General features: G+C 50.8%; 1 protein-coding gene across 5 annotated transcripts; it reads left to right on the plus strand.

Moving 5' to 3' along the window:
- Positions 1-10,064: 10,064 nt before the first annotated feature.
- On the plus strand, positions 10,065-24,084 carry Pla2g2d (phospholipase A2 group IID). 5 transcript variants are annotated; one of them, XR_009224373.1, is made up of 5 exons: positions 10,065-10,209; positions 13,151-13,295; positions 13,860-13,966; positions 14,692-14,769; positions 15,357-15,455. XR_009224373.1 is itself a non-coding variant. In XM_046418809.2 (4 exons), the coding sequence occupies exons 1-4, from the start codon at positions 10,170-10,172 to the stop codon at positions 22,599-22,601; spliced, it is 696 nt and encodes a 231-aa protein (XP_046274765.1). In that variant the 5' UTR covers positions 10,065-10,169; the 3' UTR covers positions 22,602-24,084. The 5 variants fall into 5 exon arrangements, 4 of the variants coding, with proteins under 4 accessions (XP_046274765.1, XP_046274766.1, XP_046274767.1 ...); XM_046418809.2 differs by lacking the exons at positions 14,692-14,769; positions 15,357-15,455 and adding an exon at positions 22,198-24,084; XM_046418810.2 differs by lacking the exons at positions 14,692-14,769; positions 15,357-15,455 and adding an exon at positions 16,255-17,244.
- The last annotated feature ends 217 nt before the right edge of the window (positions 24,085-24,301 follow it).

Here is a 24,301-nt window from a genome sequence, read left to right on the forward strand (position 1 = left end):
CAGCTTACAGATGGCTGCCTTCTCAGTGGGTCCCCACATGGTCTTTCCTCCGTTTTGCCTCTTCAAAGATCCTGTCTCCAGATGCAGCTGCATTCTATGGTACTGGGCATAAGGGTCTCAACACAGGAATTTTGATGGGATACAATTTAGCCCATAAAATCAATTATACACAAATTCCTAGTTGCTGTCACTGTAATAATCAAAGTCAGATGGACAGCACAAGAAAACTACAGACTACTGTCTCCCATGAACATAGATACAAAAGTTCTTAACAAATTGTTGACAAATACAAAGATGCTATTATATCATGATCAAATTGGACTTATCCCAGAAATGAAAAGTTGATTTTTATGTTAAAATTCAGTCAATCTGCATGTATTGGTGCACACCTGTAATCCCAGATACTGGGGCAGGAGGATCACAAATTTGAGGTTAACCTTGGCAACTTACTAAGAACCCTGTCTCAAAATAAAATGAAAAGATTTGAAGATATAGCTCAGATGCCCCTGGCTTCAATTCCCAGGACTGCAGAAAAGGAGTCAGAGATTGTAATACACCCTATCAATAAACTAAAGAAGAAAAAATATGATATCTAATACACACACAAAACACAGCAAAGCCAATCAACAACAAACGCCATTTGACGAAATTCAGCATTCACTCCTGATAAAAAGTTGTCAGCAAACTGAGAGAGAAGGGAGCTTCTTCAGCTTGAAGGGGGCATCTACAATAAACCTACAGCTAACATCCTGCTTGATGATGATGAAATCCCATCCCTACCCCCACAAGACCAGGAATTGCTAAGATCGTCCACCCCATCCTTCCATTCAACATGACACTGGTAGTTATAGTTAGGAAACAAGCAGGAGAAGAAATGAAGCACACAAAAAATAAATCGATAGATAAAAGGCGTTCAGGTTGGAAAGGAAGAAGCAGGATCTTCTCTATGGGCATCGATGTAATAGCCCATGGAAAAAATCCCATCAGCTTTTTGATGCCTGTTCAGGGTCTCTGCTGTCATCCTGAGTCACGCACATGCTCCTGGAAAGGGCCCTGTCCTGATTGTCTCTGATCTCTCAGGGCAGTGTCCCCTCCTGGCTAAAGCTGACATCTGATGTTATGAAGGTACAGATTTATGAACAGGGCAAGAAGGGCTGAGTCCATCCCAAAGCAGTGTGACCTTGAAGGACTCACGGGGCATTGCATGAATGTGTCTTGGGATGGGCCATAAGAGCTTGAGATTCCCCAAGTCCAGAGGGCATGCTCCTGAGGACCTCCACCACCCAACTAAGAGAGCAGTTGCTAGTTAGAAGCATCTTGAGATAAATAGAAAGGATAAAGATACTAACATCTGCCTGGTTCTGATAGAGAGTTGAATCCACCAATTAACTCCACAGGATGAGGCCAAGTAAGTCCTCCCACTCAGTTGGGAACATGAGTCATCTACAACCTCTGCCCTGGTTGCATAATTGTGTTCTTGTACTCAAGCAATAAAATCATTGTTTAAGAAAAAAAAAAAGTCCTGCAGGATTTACAAAAATGCTACTGAGATTATTAACTGATTTTAGCAAGGTCCCAGGAAATGAAATGAAAAATATAAAATAAATAGTAATTGCACATATTAATTATTAATATATGCAATTACTATTTATTTTATATATTTATTCATTTTATATAAATGAATCTTTCAAATTCATTTATAGCAATATTGAACACTGTGAAATATTTAGGAATAAAGTTGACCCAAAAAATACAGAATACTTGAACACTGAAAACAATAAAACGGTGCTCAGCAAAAAATCAAGAAAGACCAAAATAATCAAGCCCATACCATGCTCATGGATCAAGATATCCTTAAGATATCAAGTCTCCCATTGACTCTGTGGAGTCCATGAACTCTCAGTCAAAATCATAATGGACTTTGCTTAGAAAGTGACAAGCTGATCCCAAAATTCATATAGAAATTTAAAAGATCTAGAATAGCCAAGTAAACAAGAAAAAGAAAGTTGCAGGGCTTATACTATCTGATTTTAAGAATTACAGAGTTCTGCTAATGGAGGCAGTGTGGAGTCGGCATGAAGATAGTTAATTAGGTCAGTGGGACAGAAGAGATGATCCAGAATTAGACCTACATAGTATGGAAATTTCATTCTTGATAAAGACGGCACCAGCAAGCCCATACATGAAGAATGGTTTTTGGGCAGGTTGTTTCTCATTGTGGAAGAAGGATAGAAGGTGGGAGGGGTGAAAGAAAGCGAAACCATAATAATTTCAATCCATTTCTGCCACCATGCACAAGAGTTAAATAGACTGGATCACAGTTCAACAAGGTATTAAGACAAATAAGGAAAAAAACAATGGTCCTTTCAACAAATGTTGTGAGGTAGCCAGATGTCGATATGCAAAAGGGTGAAGTCAAACCCCTTTCTTACACCACACAGAAAAGTGACCTCAGAATGGACCAGAGACCTAAATGTAAACTATAAAACTCAGAAGAAAACAGGAATAGCCAGGTGCAGTGGAGCACACCTGTAAACCCAGCTACTTGGGAGGCTGAGGCAGGAGGATTGAAGTTCAAGGCCAGCCTAGGCCACTCAGGGAGACCCTGTCTCAAATAAAAGGGGCTGGGGTTGGGGCTCAGTGGCATGACTAGCATGCGTGGAACTGTGGGTTTGATCCCAGGCAACATGAAAATAAACAATATTTTTTAAAAAATATTTATTTATTTTTTAGTTGTAGTTGCACACAATACCTTTATTTATGTGTGGTGCTGAGGATCGAACCCAGGGCCTTGCACATGGTAGGTGAGCGCTCTGTCACTGAGCCACACCCCAACCCCAAATAAATGAAATTTTAAAAATAAAATTGACACAAGATTTGAATCACCTCTGCTCCAGAGAAGGCAGATTCATGACAGATAATCCCTTGAAACGATGCTCAATCTCCTTAGTCATAAGGGAAATGCAAATCAAACCACAGCAAGAAACCACATCACACCCATCAGGATGACTCCGATAAAAAGCAAGTGATAAGGGGTGTTGGTGAGATTAGAAATCTCTCGCTGCTCACAGGAACGTGAATGGTCCAGCATGGAGTTTCCATGTCAACCAGCAATTCCACGCCCCTGTATACACCCCAGAGATAGGAAAGCGGCCTCCACGTGTGAAATTTGTGTGTGTGAATGTTCACAGCAGCAGTATTCTTTATAACCATAAGAGGGAATAAAAGAGAGTCCAAATTGATGAATGGCTATGTAAAATGTGGGCTGTCTGCACCGTGGGATTTTGATTCATGCTACAATGGATGAAACATGCCAAATGGAAGAACCCATCACCAAAAGCCATATAGGGCATGACTTCATTTGTATGAAACCTCTGGAACAGGCACGTCTGTAGAGACAGAGATAGAGGAGGAACTAACTTGGACCGAGGGGAGGGAGGAATGACTGCTAATTAGAAGGGTTTCTTTTTCGGGGTATGTAGTACATTCTCAATAAAAGTGTGGTAATGGTTGCACAACTGAATCAAAAAAATTGAATCATACACTTGGATGAATGGTATGATAAACCTATCATTTCAATAAATCTGACTTTTAACATGGATCATGTTATGTGACCTTGAGAAGGAAGGAAATTTGGGCACATCTTACAATATGGATGAATCTTAAGAAGATTATGCTTTCAATGTGATAAGTGAAATAAATCATAAAAAGACAAATATTGCATGCTTCCATTCATATGAGGTGTCCATAGTAGTCAAATTCATAGAAACTCAAAGGAGAAACGGTGGTTTCCAGGGGCCAGGGAATGGGAACTTGGCCCTTGATGGGGACAGAAATTCAGTTTTGCGAGATGAAGGGTCCTGTGGACCGAGGGTGGAGACAATTGTACCATGAGAGTGTCCTCCGTGTCACTGAATTGTGCACTTACCAATGGTGACGCTGGTAAATTTTGTTATATGCTTTTGCATAATTTAAAGAAAAATATTTTTAAAAACGGATTATAAATCCCATCGTAAAATCTAAGCAATTTCTAGAAGAAAACATAGAAGAAAATCTTTGCGATCTTGGATTAGTCAGATTTCTTAATATAACAGAAAAATCACAAGACAGAGAAAAATGTCAAGAAGTTGGATTTTCTGAAACTTTACTTCTGCTCCTTCAGTGAGCTAATGGAAGGGCTGGGAGCGTGGCTCAGTGGTAGGACATTTGTCTGTCATGCTCAAGGCCCTGGATTCCATCCCCAGCACTGCAAATAAAACAATAAAAAGAGAGAAAAGAACAACGCACTTTTAAAAATGAGCAAAAGATCTGAACAGACACTTCACCAAAGATGCTATATTGACAGCAGATTGACAAATAAGCACATAGAAAATGTGTTCAGCACAGTTGGACCCTGTTTTCGTGTGCGTTTGGTGTTGGGGATTGAACGTGGGGCACAGTAGGCAAATGAGTTACATCCCCAGCCCAGGTAGTTTTTTTTCCAGTGTTGGGGGTTGAACTCAGGGGAACTCTATCACTGAGCTACGTCCCCAGGCCTGTTTATATAGACAGAGTCCCACTAAGTTGCAGAGGCTGGCCTCAAACTTGCAGTCTCCTGTTGCAGCCTCCTAAGTAGCTGGGACTACAGGTGTGCAGAGCCACCCCCGGCCCCAGGTGTTTTCTTGAAAAGATAAGATACACCTGTGAGATGACCCAGCCATTCCATTCCTATTTTCCCAAGAGAAATGAAAACATATGTCCACACAAAGACTGTTCTCAAATGTTCATAGTAGCTTTATTTATAATAGACAAAAACTGGAAACAACCTGATATCCATCAACTGGATGTGCCTATCTTCTTTATAAGATGTTACTCAGCAAAAAAAAAAAAAAAAGAAACGACCTATTGATTGATGCAGTCGCAAAGATGAGTCTCAAAATAATCATGCAGAGTGAAACCAGGCAAAATATGGAAATACTACTGTATGGTTCCCTTCATAGAAAATTCTAGAAAATGCAAATTGATCTACAGTGGCAGAAAGCAAATCAGTGGTTGCCTGGGACCCAAGTGGAGGAACAAGGCAACTTTGGGAGGTGCTGGACATGCTCACTCTCTTGTGACGGCCATTTCAAAGAGGTATACCTATGTCAAAAAATCAACTTGTTTGTTTTAAATACAGCCATCCTTCAGGATGTGTGGAGGGTCGTTCCAGGTCCCCTTCTCAGTTACCAAGATCCAAGGTGCTCAGGTTCCTTATTAGGATGGTGCAGTGTTTGCATATCCTCCTGTGAGATGTTCCAGCAGTGTGCTCCGACTCCCCTAAACCAATACTAATAACACCACCACCAACAATTAGTGGCCACTGACTGTAAACAAGGCACACGGCCAAGTGCCCCGCTTGCCCTGGGTCCTGTCTTGGAGTCTCTGTGGCAGCCCGAGCCGCTGACATTGTCCCATTCCTCCCACCCATTTAGCCGATGACGAAACAGAGGGGGGTCAGGATCCAAGGCAGGTCTGTGTGACCCCAAGCCTCCTTCTGAATGCCAGGCTCTGTTGCCCTGGGAAAGGCAGTGGGGGCTGGGCTAGCTTGAAAACAAGCAAGAACCTTCCGGCAGTGGCCATCTCAAAGCTGCTGGTGAGGGGTTTTAAGGGAGTTTGAAGGTGCTTTCCTCAATCACCCTGAGTAAACTGAGAGGTTGCCGTGGAAATCCCCCAGGTTTGGAAACAAGGCTCTCCCAGCCTGCCCGCAGAGGGAAGTCCACATTCTGGTCCCTTCCATCTGTCAGCCTCTTTCCTCCTGGAGGGAGGGGTCACCAGGGGTCATGCCTTTATTGACCCTCTATTGTGTGCCAATCATCCTACCTATAATCATGACAAGGCTGCAGGGTCCCATGGGCCCCATTTTTCAGACGGGAAATGGGACTTCAAGAGATCAAGTGACATGATCCAAGCAACCCTTTTACTAAGCTAGAATTTGAAGCCAGAGCTGTGTGATATCACTTCGGTGGCTTTCCTTTCACTATGTGACCTCAGCTGTTCACAGTCTAGGACACCCCCCTATCTGGAAGGTCCCACTGAAGGACTTCCTTGCTGAGGTTTGAGCCCAGGTGATTTTTAATTATCATCATCCTCATTGTTATGGTGGAAATGTACTGAAGGATAACATAGACAGGAAAATGCACAGACCGTGACCCAGCTACTAGATGAATTTTCACAGTTGAACGTGTCCATGCAACCAACACCCAGAGACAGAACATCAGCAGCACCTCAAAGACCTCTCAGGACCCCTTGCAGTCACCATGCATATCTGTGGGCAACCGCTGTCCTGACTTTGGGGCGTCATTAAGATGGAATCCCTGACAGCCCGCCCTCTATCCTGCCATGTGTATGAGATTCATCCAGATCACCGTGGTTCATCCATTCTGTGGTTGACAGACATCTGAGAGGTCTCTGTGGTCTTCTGCCTGGTACAGAAGGGAAAGAGTGGTCACCCTCCTACCAAGGCCAAGTTCAAGTGTCTCCCCTAGCATCCGCCCCCCTGGTAGGACCAGAAGTCCAGGTCCCTGCTCCTGCACAGTTGCTGTGCTTCTGAGCTGCACCCTCATTGGTGGATCCAGGCAGGCGTCTGTTCTGGTAACAGGGTCTTTGCAGGGAGGGGAGGGCTCTGGACACTGATTGGAAGATCATGCTGTCACTCATGGGAGATCTCTGGAGGAGGAGGCTCCTCTCCTTCCTGCAGGTTCTGCCGGATGCTCTCCCTTCCACACCTGTCTGGGCTGGGAGTGTGAGGAAGCACCCTGGGGGAACACCTGTATACAGACTCTTCTGTGAAATAGGGACGAGGGTAGTGCCTGATTACATCCCACAGATGTGAAGTGTGGCCTAGTAAGGGTGGCCTCTGGCAGGCACCTGTGCTAACCCCAGCTCTGCCATGTACCTGCTCTGTGACCCTAAGTTTCTAACCTCCCTGAGCCCCAGTTTCCCCACCTATAGAAGGGGAATAGCTGCCTCTCCTTCCTAACGTGGCTGTGGATACAAAACAAAGTAACAGCCCAGGGCCTGGCACCTGGCGAGACCCGCACAGTGGTGACTGTTAATATTAGAGACTTCTCTCCAGCATCCAAGCTCCCTCCTGCTCCCTTCCACCCCCACCTGGAGAGTTGCTGACTCTGGTCCAGCAGGGTCAGCAGGGTTTTTCCAGCTGTGACCAGTGACCCCAAAGCACAGAGTTTCTGGCAAGTCTTGAGATACTCAGGTCTGAAAGGATCCGAGATACTGCAGCTGCCGCAGAAGCAGGAGGTTCTAAGTCCATGTGAACTTTCAGAGAATGGAGAAGTCTAACATCTCACCACCTTGGGCCACAGCAAATTCACTTCTGGAAATCTAAAGAAGCCAACAAACCATAGGAAAAGACCCAGAAATGACCCCAGAGATAGAACTAGGAAGGTTGAAAGTTATAACAACATCTATATGTTTAAGAAGATAAAGGAAAGCGTGAATACATTGAGAAGCATTGAAGATAAAAATAAGACCCAGCTCAAATTTATAGAGGGAAAAAACACGCTGAGATGAGGCATAGGATGAATAGCAGGTTAGACAACACAAAAGAAAAGGATAGCTATTTATTCTATTTAGATAAACAGTAATGATGAGGATAAAGAAGGGTTGATGATACTGATGCTGCTGATGGGAGTAACCACAGACCACATTTATTGGTCTCCAGCTATGGACCAAGCCCTTTTCACGTGTTGTATGAGCCCAGTTTCAGCTACTATAACAAAATACCTGAGGTCTTATACCTTAGAAAGAAAAAAGGTTTATTAAGCTCACAATTTTAGAGGCTTACCTAGATTGGGCAACCACATGGCTTCTGTCTCTGGTGAGGTCCTCTTTGACTGTGTCACATTGCAATGAATGGCATCATGGCAGGAGCACATGTAAGGGGGAGAGATCACATGTCCAGACAGGAAGTCAGAGAGATGGGGAGAGTCAGTAATGACCTCCTGCTAAGCCCCATCTCTTCAAGGTCTCACTACCTGTTAACATTGTCATAGTGGGAACCCAGCTCCCTCCAACCATTTCCAAACCATGGCATATACCATCTCCATAAACCCTCACAGCAGTCCTATGGAGTGGGTACCGTCCCCACCTATTTTACACGGGGTGGGAGGGATAGAAAACATGGAGCTAAACAACTTGCTTCATGTTAAGCGGCTGGGGTGTTGGGGAGGCCAGGCCTTCTCCCTGGTCCTCCTGAGCTCCACGTAACGACAGCCCCAGAGTCGTGTTGGCCTAATGGCACCTTTCAAGGAGCAAGGTGGGTGCAGTATGCCTTGTGCCAGTACCTTGAGACCTCACAGCAATCAGAAAAGGGAGGAGCCCCTGGCCCCGTTGTGCAAATCAGGAAACCAAGGCCCATGGCGGTGAAGTGATTTGCCCAGGGTCCCACAGCTGGCAAGAGAAGGGCCCACCATTTGAACCAGGTCTCTCTGGCTGCGAACTCATCCTGATGGAAGTGCTGTGGAGCCCTGGAGGTGCCGGGAAGTGGAGTGTTTAAGGCTCTTTGCAGCATCGGTATTTGTTTTCTTGCTCGGTGGGGAAAGGTTCCCTGGAACCAGCGCAGAGCTGGGATTCTGCTACTTCTGCTTTTGCCCAAAGAGTACCAGGGAGGGAGACATAGCCTTTTGCCCTGGTGAGCTTTACTTATTTATTTTTAGTGTAAAGCACCCCGTGGACAGTGGAAAGGAATGAGTATTGAGCATGCCCAGGGGAGGCATACCAAAGACTATGCCAGATGGGAGGAAGCCTTGGAGGTGAGGTCATGTCCGTGGTCTTCTTGGTGGTGATGCCTCCACAGGTGCACATTCATCCCCAAACTCATCGAGCTGTGTACGTTGAATGCTTGTTGTTAATTGCATGCCAATCATACCCCCCCGAAGTGTATTTTTGAAAAAGAATATGTCAGAGACATCTGGTTTGCATGCCATTTAATTATTTTGCATGTAGGTTGTTTTCTCATTTATGAGGTGGCCAGTTGGTTACTGAGTTAAGGAGGAAAGACAAAATCGGATTTAGAAGAGAGAGAGGAGAGAGGAGAGAGAGGGGACCTGAGAAACAGTGAATCTTCCAGCAGAGACTGTTGCCAGCACAATTTTTGGTGTGAACTGATTAGCCAGCAGCGAGGAGGTAGGCCTGGGCATGATGTCCAAAACAGAGTAACCGTCCCCGGCCACCAAAAAACCACTTTCTACAGTTCCTTGGAACTCTCAAGGCTGATGGCCCTGTGCAGTGCCCAGCGCATCCTGCCAGCCGTGCCTGCCCTTGCTGGGCTGGGGCCACACACCATTTGTCTCATTAGATTCTCACACATAAGCTGGGGCTTCGTTGACAATACCCAGTCGTCTTGAAATTGTGCCGGGCTTTGACTCAGCAAGTCCACATCAGGAAAGGATTCTGGGCATGAACCGAGATGCGTGGTAGTTCTTTCACTTCACTAGAACAGTAAAAAATTGGGAACAGTCCACGTGTCCATCAATAAGGGAGTCATCAAATAAATGGTAGAGCTGTATAGTGGAATTGGAGGCCAGCTCTCAGAATGTTACGGCAAAAGAATATTCAACAACGTAGCTCAAATGACACGCTCAAATCACATCAGTAAGTGAAAAGGACCGACTACAAAGTACTACATGTAACTCTTTCCTAGTTTGGTTGGGGAAAAGTATGGAGTTATAAAGATAGATAATGGGTGGGTAGGTAGATGATTGACAGACAGACAATAATCGGGCCAGCAGCACATACACCAAAATATCAACATTTCATGGATTTGCAGGTGATTCCAAATTTCTTGCTGTTTATTTATTCTAAATCTTCCAAATTGGATTTATGTTTCGTTTATTAAACAGGGAAAGTGGGGCTGGGATGAGGCTCCGTGGGAAAGCACTTGCCTACAGTGCGTGAGGTCCTGGGTTTGATTCCCAGTGCTGCACAGAAAAAAGAGAAAAACAAAAATTACAATTTCTCAACCCCAGAAAAGAGGAAGCCGAAGGAGCAGAGGTCATTTCCCCTGGAGATGGGGCTGGAACTGGTGGGGGCGAGGCTGGGCGGGTGCATCTGGTATAAGTGCCCGTGCCCCTGCCCGGCCTGCATGCGGGTGCTTCTGGAAGTTGCCTGCGCTGCTCCGAGCTGGCGTCATGAGACTTGCCCTGCTGTGTGGGCTGCTGGTGGCGGCTGGTGAGTGGGGAGGGGACACGTGCTGGGGGGGAAGGCGGGATGCGGATGGGCCCTCCACGCTCCTCCGTGGACTGGGTGGCAGCTGCTCTGACCCCTGCCTGCACCCGGTCCTCTAATCCTTCCACCCCCTACAAGGAGCCACCAGTGGCTGCCAGTCCCCTAGGATGGTGACTTCAGTCAGAGAGCCACAGGTGGCCACACTGGGTGGTGTGCCGAGCCCAAGGGCCTGCTGGGCTGACCCCTGTGGCGGTTTGGACACAAGTTACAGGAAGGGGACCCTCCCACTTGCTCACCCCCATCCTTTGATGGAACCTTAGCCATCTTCGGTACACGCACAGCGCTCTGCTTACAGAGAGAGCCCTTTCATGTCCATTACCACTGGGCAAGGGAAGGGGTTCCATTGACCATTGGTGGGAAGGGGGGCTGGGGCAGCTTCGGCCAAGTCTTCAACAGACCAAATGTGAAAATGTGATCAAGAGCAAAGTACTTCCTGCTTTGGTTTTCATGCTCTATCTCAAAATAAGTGACTTTAGAAAGGTCTTGGTTTCTGTTGTTGTCGTTTTCTCTTGTTGGCCCTGAGGACGGAACCCCGTGGCACTCTGCCACTGAGATATGTTCCCAGCCCTTTTATTTATTCTTTATTATTTTGAGAAAGAGTCCTGCTAAATTGCTGAGGCTGGCTTCAACCTTGAGGGCCTCCTGCTTTGGCTTCCTGCATCGCTACGATTACAGGCGTGCCCCATCACGCCCAGCGTGGTCTTGTGTTTTTTTAAAAAAGAAATTTTATGTGGTCTTGGGACTTTTTGCAACGGAGGAGCAACACTCCTCTGAGGTTACAATGAAAATCGTTATAAAATTTGCAAACAAGCTACAAAAATTCGTCTCTCAGATGTAAAGAGGCAACATAGTGTAGAGACGAACCTGCATTCAAGCAGGACCTCACCATCTCCTTGGCCAAGCCCCCCAACCTCGCCACATCCTCATCTGTTAAATGGGTACAAAGCATCCCCTATATAGGGATGTTGGAAGGAACTAATAAGAACATTGATGCCACGTCTGGAGCAGGTGTGATCAGTGGTAAGTAATAACACACGGCTCGTGCACAGAGATGCAGCATCTCCTTCTGCCCCGCCACCTTCTTGAGGGCAGTTGAGGTCAGGAAAGGCTATCAGGACAGAAGTTGCTAGCAGGCTAAGCCAGGTCACCAAAGCCCCTGTATGCGTGGCATGTGCTCAATTTCTCAGGCTGGACTTGTCCTCACTGAGATTTTTGGTAAACAGCTGGGCACAGTGGCACACACCTGTAATCCCAGCGGCTCTGGAGGCTGAGGCAGGAGGATCTCAAGTTCAAAGCCAGCTTCAGCAAAAATGAGGTGCTAAGCCACTCAGTGAGACCCTGTCTCTAGATAATATACATAAAAGGGCTGGGGATGTGGCTCATCCCTGGTGGTTGAGTGCCCCTGAGTTCAATCCCTGGTACCCCCCAAAAATTATGATAAAGAGAGAGAGGGGGAGGAGGGGAGAGAAGAAGAGAGGAGGGGAAGGAAAGGAAAAGAAGGCAGAGGCCAGTAAGACGGGCAAGGATCTGATTCAGGTCTTCGGCTGATCTACAAGGTGGTTGCCCTGGGGTTCCTTATCACAGAATCTGGGAATCGCTGAATTCCTGATGGGAATCCCAGATGATTCCAGAGGGCCTGGGACCCTTCATCAACAGTCAAAGCTTAGCATCCCATTCAGCTAGAGCCACGGGGTCAAACAGGAGTGGCAGTGTGGGCTCCCACATGTCAAGGGGACACAACAGTCCACTCACTTCTAGATGCAGCCCAAGGCCACCTGCTTGTGATCTCAGCCTTTGTCCCCTGCACGAGTCCCTCCCAACCCCTCACTCGAACCCCTGTGTCCTAAGGAGTTTCACTGCAGCCTTGTTCTCTGAGGGTGGGGTACCATGGCTAAGGTCACCTGGAGGGGCTGCCCGGCCCTGTCTCCCCGTGAGACCCTGGGCTCCACCTGGACACACAGGCCCCATGATCTTGAACAATTGCTCAGGGCCATAGTCCAATTCTGGGTTGCCTGTTCCTCCCATCGTCCCCCCCCCCACCCGAGTTCCCTGACTTAATGTATTTTATTTCTCCCAACTCGGCCTGACGTGTTCCTCTCCCTCAATGAAATGGATTTCCCCTCGTGATCGATTCTAGCCCGCAGCTATTGGGACTGAAGTGAAAAGCGCCGATTCCTAGGTCACACTGCTTCCGGGAGAGCCACACGGGCTCTTTCACACTGGAACTGCCCTGGGGGGTGGAGGGGGTAGCATTGGACTACAGAGAAGGTTCCAGGCTGCCTTGGTTCCAATTCTGATTCCGTTTGCCACCGCCCCCATGACCTTGAGCAAGTCACTGAGCCTCAGTCCGCTCACCTGAAACCAGGGATCAAAAATGGTACCTTCAGCCACACCTAAAAAAAAAGGCGTCTGTTGTTCCCATGTTTGTTTTCACAAATGCTCGTGACTGTGTAAAGTGATACATTAGAGGAAACCGGATGGGGGGACGGGGGGGGGGGGGGCTCTGTGTTATTTCTACCACTTTCCTGTACGTCTAGAATTATTCCAAAATAAAAAGATTATTTATTTAAAAAATCAGCATGTATCTCATGGGATGGAGATAAATCAATACAGAAAAAGGCCTGCACTTAATATATAAAAATATAACTGTCATGATATTTTTATTTTATTTATCTTATTTTTTGGTTCCGGGCATTGAACCCAGGGCGTGGTAAGCGCTCAGCGCTCCCAGACAGCACTGTATTTTTGATTATGGCCGTAGTTATTATTTTATCCTCATTATCCTTCGAAGTTCCCCATCCCCTCATCCAGCAGAGGTCACCCTGGGGCCCACGGCGTCCCCGGGACGTCTGTCCCCTCTCCTCATTGCTGGACTCTTTGCCAGGTCTGACTCCAGCCCAGGGAGGCCTCCTGAATCTGAACAAGATGGTCCGGCAAGTGACCAAGAAGATACCCCTCTTCAACTACTGGCCCTATGGTTGTTACTGCGGACTTGGTGGCAGAGGCCAGCCCAAAGATGCCACAGACTGGTAACCCCCTTCCCAGGCCCGTAGTCCTAGCCTGAGACGCTCCTTTCTTCTCCATTCATGGATTCATTTAATGAATTCATTTTGCTGAGCACCTACTATGTTACAGCCTCTCCTGAATCCCCATCCTTCTAGGTGGTAGCCCAGGTCTCTGCAGGTCTGACCCTCTTGCACTCCTGTCCCCTAATCTAGTAATGACACCTCCCCCCCACACACACACACTCCCTATTGCCACTGTACGAGGTGTTTCAAAGCCCCGGCCTCTTTTTGCTGAGTCTCATTTGATCCTCTCAACCACCCTGGGAATTGGCCCGAGGAAGGGTGAGGCCCGCCAGGGCTGGGGGCATGTCCCTGAGCCACCACTTACAGGCTGACTTCCTCGAGCCTTGGGTGGCCTCAAGGATTAAGAGAGAATGTTCAGTCGCGGCAGGTGCCTGGGGCACCAGAGGCATTAATGTTAGCTATTATGATCCTTGACTCTTCCCAGGTGGGCATATGGGTGGGAAGAGCCAGAGACCTGTGTGAGCTAGTGACCCATGCAGCTGGGCGCCCTGCCTGTCCCACCAGGTGCTGCCAGAAGCATGATTGTTGCTACAAACACCTGAGGACCTACCAATGCAGACCCAAGAGGGACCATTATAATTACACCTTTTCCCAGGGGGAAGTCCAGTGCCGTGAGTATCTGGGTATTGGGGTCAGAGCTGGAGGCTCAGGGGGGGAGTTCTGGCCCTCGCTGCCTTTGAAGGCTGAGTGGCCATGCATAAGCTACTTGACCTCTCTGTTCTTCTTACGTGTCTGGTGGCAGCAGCTGGGCTGTGGAGGAGAAGCAGGCATGGGTGTGGGGTAAGGAGAGGTCCAAGGGGAGGTCTGATCCTTTTGGCATCAGGAAGCCAGGCCTAGCACTGATCAGTTCTGTGACCACAAGCACATTGTTTAACCTCTCTGAACCTCAGTATCCTCATCTGTAATCTACTCCATATAGTTATTGCAAGAACTCAAATGAAACCAACAGAATGAGCCTCACAGGACGGCTGCCACTGAGCACGCCCAGAAACCCACGGGGCTGCCCTTGGCATTGCTGTTACTTTCACCATTACTGACCCTCATAACAGCCCACAAGCGGGCAGCAAGACCCCCATCTCCGTTGCACAGACAAGGACTCTCAAACTAGAGCGGGGAAGCGTTTCCCTGGGTCACAGAGTTCCAAAGGACAGGTCACCTAGCCCCCAGGTCAGCTGGCCCTCGGGCTGAGAATCTGAAGGTCTTTTTTGATAGCAGATGTTGGTAGCTGAAGACTTCGTTTATTTTTGTTTTGTTTTTGTACTGAGGATTGAACCCAGGGGTGCTCTGCCACTGAGCCCTTTTATTTATTGATTGATTGATTTTTGTTTTGAGACAGAGTCTCTCTGAGTTGCTGAAACTGGCCTCCAACATGTGAACCCTCCTGCCTCAGCCTCCTGACTCACTAGGTCTATAGGTGTGCACCGCCATGCCCGGCTAACTAACGGCTGAATAATAACCATACCCACTCTAGGCTAAGTACTTTGTACTCTTTAGTTCCCACGATGGCCTTCTGAGCAGCCCCCGTCATTAACCCCACTTTCCAGATACAGAAATGGAGGCAGGTGGTCCCTCCGGCCTGGAGTCTGCACGTTCTCCTCCATCCTGGCCCCTCCCTCCCTGCCCTCCCCAGCTCTCCCTGGAAGGAGGAGACGCTGCAGCCAGCTTGTGGCTCCCGTGGCCCCTCACCACCGTTCCACTCGTCCTCTCCAGCCCTGCGTGTGCACTCATTCTGCGGCGGTCTCATCCCTGTCCCCCAGCCCCGGCCACCCGTTCTGTTCAGTGCTCTCCCTCCAGGACCAGCCCTGTGGGTGTGGGGTGGGTGCTCCATATTTGTGTAGTGGGTGGGTGACAGTAGGCAAGGACCAAGACACACAGGGAGTCCCATGGCTTTGGGGGCACCTCCAAGCTGAGCAGGGACTGGGCGGCCTTCCAGGGCCCCTGGACCAGGTCTTGTCTGGGCTTCCCCGGCAGCGGCTCAACGGCCCCCTCCTCCACCCACAGCCCACACGGGGAGCTGGTGCGAGCAGCAGCTGTGTGCCTGTGACAAGGAGGTGGCCTTCTGCCTGAAGAGCAACCTCGACTCCTACAACAAGCTCCTGCGTTTCTACTGGCGGTCCCGCTGCCAGGACCCCACTCCTTCATGCTAGAAGCCCAACTCGCTTCCCCTGCCATCCTTCCCCATCTCAGGGCATTGCCGTGGTCCCGCCCTGGCATCTAACCAGCTGGATTTTAAAACAGTCCAGGGGGAAGGGCCCCTCGCCCTTGCTGGGCCCGACCTCTGGACTCTCCCACCCAAGGCAGTGCCGGCTCCCCTGAGGGTGGGCGGAGGCCAGGGAGCACCCAGGACCATGAGGTTGGGCCAAAGCAGTCAGGGGAGGGGTGCTGGGGGGTCGAGGCAGCTGTGTGGGCCTGGCTCCCTGCCACTGCCACCCCTGCTGGTCCCTCTCACCTACCCCAAGCCACAGCCTGAGTGGCTGCTGTAAAGCGCAATGTTGATCATCCTGTCCGAGTGACTCTTGAAACCCCCAGGTCCTCCACGGCCCCAGCATAGAGCCCCTCAGAGCCCGGCCGTCAGGCCCCATGTCCCTCTTCCCAACTGGGCCCCAGAGAGTCCAGCCCCTCTCCCCAAGCTGCACCCCAGAGCAGCCTCAGAACAGAGCAGGCCTCCACAAACTCTGAGGACAGGGTGGGAGGAGGCCATGATGGGAGGAGGCCGCGGCTCTTGTAGCCCCAGGCTCCCTCCTGGAAGCCTGCTGCTTCCTGCCTCTGGCACTTGCTCAGGGTCCTCCTGCAGAAATGGCCCTGTGGCCCCCTCCTCCTGGATGGCCTCCCTGGGCCTCTCAGGGAGAAAGGGCTGCTTCCTAGGAGAGTCTTCCTGGCTCATCTCTCCTCCCTCCAGGGCTCACGGGCACCTCCTGGCTCCCCTGGCCCTGGCTGGGGCTTCCCATGAGGGGTGAATGGGACTCCTCCCCGTCCCCAGCCAGACAGGCGCACCTCAAGGACACAGACCACGTCCGCCTCATCTGTGTTTCCTCGGCTTCCCACGGGCTCCGTGCTCAGTTACTGTTGGGGATCAGATGAGCTAATCATGAACACTCTGGAGAGGGGCTGGAGAGGATGTTGGTGTCCCATCCAGATCCCTCCCGGACTCAGGACTCCACTCCCAACCAAGCCAGGTATTGGCTGCAAAGCCCCCACATCTGCCCTCCTTCTCTTCTTTTCTGGGAGTTTCCTGGCCCTGCACCCCCCCACCCCACACACACCCAAGGAGGCCACCTGTGACTGACCAAAGTTCAACACCCTGGAGGGCACAGCTGCCTGGCCCCCCTGCCTCCATGCAGGACCATCTGGGTCAGTGCCCAGAGTTCCTCTGGGGATCAGGGTGGTAGGAAGCCCCAGAGACTTCTGGAACCACCTCTCCTCCCTGCCTCTTCTGCTGGCCTGGCCTGTTCTCCTGGTTCTCTGCAGCTTTCTCCAGAGACAGCCCTCGGTGAGAAACTTACACAGGATCCTCATCTGGGCTCTGCTTCTGGGGAAACACACATTTAGGCAGATGGCTTTTTCTTATAAGGATCCACAATCCGTCCTTCGTATATGATGAGCTGTGTGTCCAGCCACGGGGCCAGCTGAGGCACCTGGGGCTCCCCACACTGTGGCCTGTGTCACACACTCGGGCAATGACCTATGGTACAGGTTTCCCGAAACTCAGTAGGTCGAGCGAGGCAGTGTGAGAGGAATTAAAAACTATAGGCTCTGGGTCCAAATTATCATTCTACGCCCACTCCTGTGAGGGACAGTGATGGTAGAGGGGACAGGAGGTTGCTAAATCTCCATTCTTTCCCACCCAAATTTGCTGTGAACCCCCCCAAAAAATCTATTTTAAAACATTCCAGTGCTGTCTCTGACTATCCATGTGCCCTACTTGAGGGATCTCGGTTTCCTTGCGTGTGAAGTAGACATGAAAAATAAGAAGAGTTACTTGTATGTGAGTACTTGTCGCGATGGGCAAAAGGTGCGACTTATGCAGTCGAGGAGGAGAAATAAAGAATGTCCATGCGCTTCTGCCCTTTTCAGTTCTCAAGTCACACAATGCAGTTTCACTCTATAGGTTCTTAATCAAGAAATGACCATCCTTAATGCTAGGCACTGCAAAAGACAGAATCAATTCACAGCAAACAATTCTAGATGAATTCTAAGCCCTGCAAACACACTTAATCATGACAGGCTCATGACAGACATTCCCTCTGCGTGCTAAGCTCAAGTGTCAGATCTAAAGTCTCAAGCCTTGGGCTCTAAGTCCAGCAGATGCACACTCCCTAAGACTATGGTGATCAGGCCAGGAACCAAGGCAGGCTTCTCCCGGGGTGGAGCTGACGGCTGGCTGAGGAGAGGGTCCTAGGGAGAAGTCTCGGCTCTCACCAGGGTCAAGATGTGGCTGTAGAGTTTGAGGGAGGTGAGGAAGATGCAGAGGATCAGCAAATGATGAGCAGAGCTGGGATGTCAGCCAGGTCCTCACCAAGCTCAAAGTGAGGGCATCAGTGTCGGCTGGCTGAGTGTCTGTTCATTGGCTCCTCATTTATACTAAATTTTGGGGCTTCTTTTGCCTCTGCAAAAGGCAGAGGCACAGGGACTGCTCTGTGTCCTGTTTGTACCATCCAGAAGGTTCCAGCTAGGCTGGGTAGCCTAGTGGTAGAGGGCTTGCTAGAGAACACGAGGCCCTGGGCTCCATCCCCAGGAGCCCCCACCCTGACAAAAGCAGAAGATGAGCTTCCAGCTGATAACTGGCTCCGTGGATTTCCACGCTGAGGGCGTCGATGATGTCATGGGACACGAAGTTGACAGGGAGGGAGGTTCCAAGTTTGGCTCTTTGGCAACTTGATGATGTCATCAAAGCCTGGTTTCTCTCCTGCTCCTGGGTGGGCCACCCTTGCAGTGCTGGCTTTGCCCTTAGGGGGCCACTCATGGCTGCTGTGTTTCCAGACCTCAAGCCAGGGTCCAGCCCAGAAGACGCTGTCTCTTCTGTGTCTAGCCCATCACAGCCACTGGACTTCTCCATAGGATAGGCCCCCCCAAACCAGTAGTGGCCCAAGGCAATGGTTGGTTTAGAGACTTCCGGATTTATTTGTCCCTGAGAGGGGACAGAGTCAAGGTCCCCAAGGGGCAGGTAGCTGATAGAATCAGGACGTTGCATTGCCCAGGCTGAGGGCTGAAATACCCTCATGGTTGAGGGGTAGGGCTGGGTGCAGGGGTCTCCCTGCGACCTCCCCTCAACCAGCGCAGGCCTGGCACCTAGTGGGAGATCAGTCGGTATTTGTTGTGTGAATGAGTGACTCTCAGATAGGCTGAGACGTGGGACTTAGGGTCAGGAGGCAGGAAGGGGGACCTCAGGCAGCCGGGACGGTGGGTCCCAAGGTAAGCAGTGGCCCTAACCCTTGAGCTCTTCTCAGGTCCCATTTATTGAAATTGGACCAGAAGCTGAAAGGAAGGACAGCTCCCGGGGACATCCGTTCCCCACCCACGTCCCCCACGTGCACCTGTGTGAACCAGCGGGCGGGAGGGCACAGCCACGGTACTTCCTGTTCCCTTCAGGTCACCCAGTGGGGGAGGAGAGGGGCCCACAGGGAACACCTGGCGTGGAACACCGTGGCGCCCCTCCCCCTCCCCCACCGCTGCAGGCTCCGGTGTGGTCACCCGGGTTTTGCAGCTGCAGAAACTGAAACTGCCTCCCTGAGTCACAGCTGCTAAGTGGCAGGGCTGGAATTCGAACCCAGGTCTTTCTGGCTTCAGGGCGTGTTCCACCTTAACTCCCACACTCTAGGACAGCTCCTGACTCAGCCCGGGTGCCCCAGGGGGGGATTAGCCACTCCTGGGGACAATGAGGTGGGGGTGGGGTGTGACAAAGCAGGAAAAGGGTTAGAATCACTGAGGACCATGGTGGCCCTGGCATGGAACCCTCCCTCCTGGAGCGCCTTAGCCCACGCCAGGCCCTTCTGCCCACTGGATGATCCAGGGTTCTACCTCTGGCCGCCCAGCCGGGGCCAGCGTGGTGGCCATGGCTCCCCAGGTCCCTGTCTGTTTCCTCCCCAGGTCCTGCCCTCTGGCCCGGCTCCTGCCTTCCTGCCCTGGGGCATTTGCCTGTGTGTGTGGGGGGTCCCTGACGCTCATGCTCATGCCTGAGGTCAGCGTGAGACCTGTCCTGACCCCAGGGAAGTCAGGGACCGGCTCTGTGTTTTCCTCTTCTCTTCTGCTGGGGACCCGCCTGCTCTCCAGACAGAGGCCTCCAGTGGTTTTTAAATTAAAATGTAAAAAGACTTGAAGGCAGTTAGGGGGGCTCAGAGCAGGCCACCAAGGGCCCCTCCGGGCTTCTTTCACCTTTAGGTTCCTGGCCGCGGCCTGCAATTTGGGGACCTGAGTGGGAGATGCTTCCGGGCCCCTCTCCACCCAGAGCCCAGCTTGTGACCCCAACCCACAGCACCCCCTACCCGCTCCACTCTCCTCTCCTGCCCTCTCTATGTCCCTGCTTCCCCCCGTCTGGTGGTTCTTAATCAAGTACTTATTGAGCCATTTGTTTCCCTTACCCCAACTCTCAACCAGAATGTGAGCACCTGGAAGACAAGGATGGAGAGGAACCTTTCCAGCATCCAGAACAAGGCTGAGGAGAAGAAATTCTAATAAGAGAATGAATGAATGAATGAATGAATGAATAGGGACTGATAGGAAAGCCCATCCTATTTCTTTCAACTGGACTCCTTCCCAGCTGTGTGACCTTGGGCTAGTGGGGCTACTTCTCTGATCCTGATTTTGTGATCACTAACACGGAGGTGCTAATGCCTCCCCAGGGAAGGAAATTTTCCATCCAACCCTCATCTGTTTCCTCATGTGCACCTGCCACTGGTGAGAGTTGGGACAGAGTAGAGGGCAGGATGGCAGATGGAAAGTATATCACCTCCCAGCCTCCTCCTTCCAGGGATCAGAAATCCACCCCCTGCCAAGAACAACCCCCCCACACTCCCTGGGGAGTCACTGGAATGAGGTACAATCTTTAGGGGTGCTGCCTCTTTCAACCCCAGTGGGTGGCTGATAAGGGGAAGCTGGGGCTGTCCCCTCCTATCAAGGGTCAGCGGAGAGGAGGCTGCAGGTGTCCCTGGCTCTGCTGAAGGACCCCATAAGTGCCCTTCCCTGGCCCCAGGCACCCCAGGGCTGGAAGTGCCGAGCAGGAGAGGTGACAGTCCCATGTCATCGGTGGCTCCACTTCCTGAGTGGGGGATGGGAAGACAGGTTTCCAGGATTCAGGACTCAGCATGGCCCTGCAGGGTGGGGTCAGTGCTCCCAGCTCACAGATGGGGACACATCTGGCCTGAGCTCACTCCATCAGCAGAAGTGGCAGGGGCCCGGCAAGGGTGAGCAAAAGCCATGTTAAACCCTGGGTCCTGGGGCCATCCTGCCCTCCCAGAGGGTGACCCCCAAACGCAAAGGTCATCAACTCAATGAGGGACAAGAGTCGTCCCCCCAGGGGTGGGGTCCTGTTATAATGCAGGCTCTTGGGCCCCACACCTTGTGGACCAAGACAAACTGGGACCCTGAATGGGACTTTATTTGGGGTCTTAGGAACGGCAGTTCGGGAGGCAGATCCAGAGAGCTCCGAGTCGGTGTTTGGAGGAAGAGGGGGGCCGAGGGAGCAGACAGCGGGGTATTTTGGGGCAGCAACAATTCTTTTGTGGGGAAACATCTGTGGGAGTCGAGAACAGGTGCAGGGTCTTTGTGATCCACAAAAGATGGAGAAAAGAAGTAAAAACGTCCACGCAAGACTCGTGTCTGAGTCTCTGGGCATGGTGGAGCAAGGCGTCCCCGTCGTCGCTGGCACCAGAAGGGACCAGAGCCCACACCCAGGCCACTGCGTGAACCACGCAGAGGTCCTGTGTCCTCGTGGCCTCCGGCTCCACCTGGAACACTCTCCCAGGGCCACGCCCGTCACCACTTTACCTTTTATTTTCACAACCTGAAGAGTCCGTGGGCCTGGGTGGGATGGGGCAGGAGCCTGCGTCTGTCACAAGTTGCACCCGGCCAAGCGCCACGCTGAGCAGGTGTAGAACCCTCTCTGCCTGCGGTGCTCCCCAGTCCTGCTCCACCACTCTCCTGCCCCCACGCCCAGAGCAGCAGAGACCTGCCCCTCTGCCAGTCCCGAGGCCCAGCCTGCTGGTACCTGGGCTCCTTCACCCCACCTGGGCACACCGACCTCCAGCCCAGCCCTACGCCATGGGCTGCTACTGCTTCATCTGCCACCCTCGAGGGGCTGAGAAGGCCTGCTCAAACCCTGGTGGATCATGGGGAACTTCCCCAGGCCACGTTGAGTACTTCCTCCCTTCCTCCCTCCCTGTCTCTCTCTCTCTCTTTTTCTTTCACTTAACTGAAATAATTTATTTAAGAAGGAAATTTATATCTCTGGTCCAGGGATAACCAAGAACAATGGCACCAACGAAAGGTGTCCATTAAGAACAAATAGAGCTGGGCACGGTGGCCCACGCCTGTAATCCTAGCAGCTTGGGAGGCTGAGGCAGGAGGATGATGAGTTCAAAGCCAGCCTCAGTTATTTAGTGAGGCCGTATGCAATTCAGTGAGACCTTGTCTCTAATAAAATTCGTAAGAGGGCTGGGGATGTGGCTCAGTGGTTAAGTGCCCCTGAGTTCAATCCCCAGGACCAAAAACAGAAAAGAAAAGAAGAACAAAATAGAATCAGAGGCAAGGGGCACGGCTCAGTGGCTGAGCTCTTGCCTAGACAGAACCTCAGTTCCGTCTCCAGGGCTGCAAATTTAAATTAAATTGAATTAAAATCTCTCATCAGGTAGTGGTGGTGTACAATCTGAAGTTGCTGGGCGAGCTGGCAGGCATTTCAGAGGTGTCAAGGACACCGAGTACCAAGTGACCTTCATCTCCACGTGGTTAAAGGATCTGGAGAGGCTTGGTCTGGGCACAGCACGGGCCCCTGTGCCAGCCAGCGCTCTTTGGCTCTGCCCTGGGAAGCCATGCCCAGGCAGGGCTAGAGGCCAAGGTGAAGGAGGCCCCCCGAGGAACATCCATTCTGCTCTTGGGGAGCTACGAGGAGCCCCAGATTCCAGAGACTCCAGCGCTAGGCTGCTCCTGTCCCTTTTGGCTCCGTGCCCCCCAGTACATAATCCTCCTCCCTGGGGAAGGGCAGCAGAAGGCGTCACCCCAGAACGTGCCACTTTGACAGAAGGATTGTTTTGAGCTGAAGGCAACTGAGAATGAGCAGAGGCCGGAAGAGAGTTCTCCGCCCCGCCCTTAGCCCACTAGAAGCCGGGCACAGGTCTCCTGTGGAGGAAGGAGTCGAAGGAGGAGAAGAGCTCCTCTCTCTGGAGCCTGGGTTCAGGCCGAGATGAGTTTGCACAAACAGACCTCAGTAGAAAAGCCTTTCCTCTTCCCTTGTCTCCCCTATATTATTTCCTAGCCATTTCACCACCGTTGATTACCCCTAGAGGGCCAAACTCTTTCCTTTAAGAGGATACATAGGCCCTGGAGTCAAACAGCTTCTTGGTTTCATCTTTCTGTGAACTACCAGGCGCACACATGTTAATAAAATCCTGCACCCCCTTTGCTGTTAGTCTTTTTTTTTTTTAATTTGCAGGCCCCCAGGGATGGACCTAAAAGAGGAAAAAGGGTTTCCTCTCCAACTTTGGCCTGCAATTCCCCATTGACACCTAAATGACTAAAGTGAAAAAAACCAGTTAAACAGAAAAATAAGTAAAACATGAACCGCAGCTTGCCCATCGCCCATCTTAATTCCATGGGGGAAAATAAGCCACACGGAAGGTTGGCGGGAGAAACACTAACCTTGCAGGTAGAGTGTGGACCAGTCCACAGCCTCCTGGCTCCTAGCTGTGAAATTCCAGGTCCCTGTCATTGAAACTTCAGTCTCTTTGCCCACGAAAAGGGAGTCCCAGGACTGTCCCCACAGGGGTTTGTAAAGCTTGAATGACAGACCAGATCTGTCCTGCCAGGACTCCCTTGGAACTTGGGCCATAGTGTGACCCTGCTGTGTGGTTGTCCTGAATGTCATCATCTGCATCCGAGGTGGCAACAGCTGCATCTATACAACTTTATTTTGAAAAACCAGCCTCTACCTCAGAGCAAAGCCTGTCCAAGGAAGGGACATGACCTTTGTCCTTGGAAAGACCCACAGAGCACTCCTAGGCACATTCCCACCCTGCTAAGTTGTTTATCTACAAATAACAGGAGAGATCTGCTGCGCCAGGTGTCCCTGACTCAGTCAGGCTAGATCCATAGCAACCCCCTAGCAGCCACCAATCAGCATGAGACAGGAAAATACCTGGGATGCCAGATGACCCTCCCAGTAGTTTATGGTGGTTGATAACATGTTGGGAAACCATGTAGTTCAGCACAAACACCCCTTTTGGCTTAAACCAATCAGTTCAAACGAATCCCCCTCTTGTACTCACCAATCACCCCTCCCCAACTTGTTCCCGCCAGTGAATGTGCTAATCATGTTTTAGAGTTGTTTGATTTTCCCGCGATGTGTGATGATTTCCTAAGAGATGCTATGATGTATGTGGGGGTCCCTGCCTTCTCCAAAGAATGTATAAAACTGTTGCAAACGCTGGGCTCGGGGCCTCTCAGCGTCACCAGTTGCTGTGTGTGCGTGCGGAGGACCGAGCTAGCTCGCAATAAACACCTCTTATGATCTTTACATCGATCTTGGTCTCTGGTGGTCTTTTGGGGGTCCCGAATTCGAGCTTAACAATTTCTTTCCTTCCTTCCCTGCAGGGCAGGGCCGTTCTCCCTGGGGCAGTTGGCTAGAGCTCATGAATGATCCAGAAGGCCCTGGGATGTGGCCCTTCTTCAGCTACTGCAGTATGCCTGTCACCATGGCTTGGGGGACCACACATGGATGAGTCATGCTGCCCTCCTGG

This window comes from Marmota monax, unplaced genomic scaffold (genome assembly GCF_021218885.2).
Source record: "Marmota monax isolate L192 unplaced genomic scaffold, Marmota_monax_Labrador192_F-V1.1 WCK01_AAM20220418_F8-fsc00008, whole genome shotgun sequence".
Taxonomy (NCBI): domain Eukaryota; kingdom Metazoa; phylum Chordata; class Mammalia; order Rodentia; family Sciuridae; genus Marmota; species Marmota monax.

What these genes read in the sequence shown, in the direction of transcription:
- Pla2g2d (XM_046418809.2), top strand. Translation starts at nt 10,170, where the DNA reads ATGAGACTTGCCCTGCTGTGTGGGCTGCTGGTGGCGGCTG. An exon ending in TGGGCTGCTGGTGGCGGCTG is followed by an intron (nt 10,210 to 13,150) that starts GTGAGTGGGGAG and finishes ACTCTTTGCCAG; the next exon opens with GTCTGACTCCAGCCCAGGGA. An exon ending in CCAGGGGGAAGTCCAGTGCC is followed by an intron (nt 13,967 to 22,197) that starts GTGAGTATCTGG and finishes ATCTCTCATCAG; the next exon opens with GTAGTGGTGGTGTACAATCT.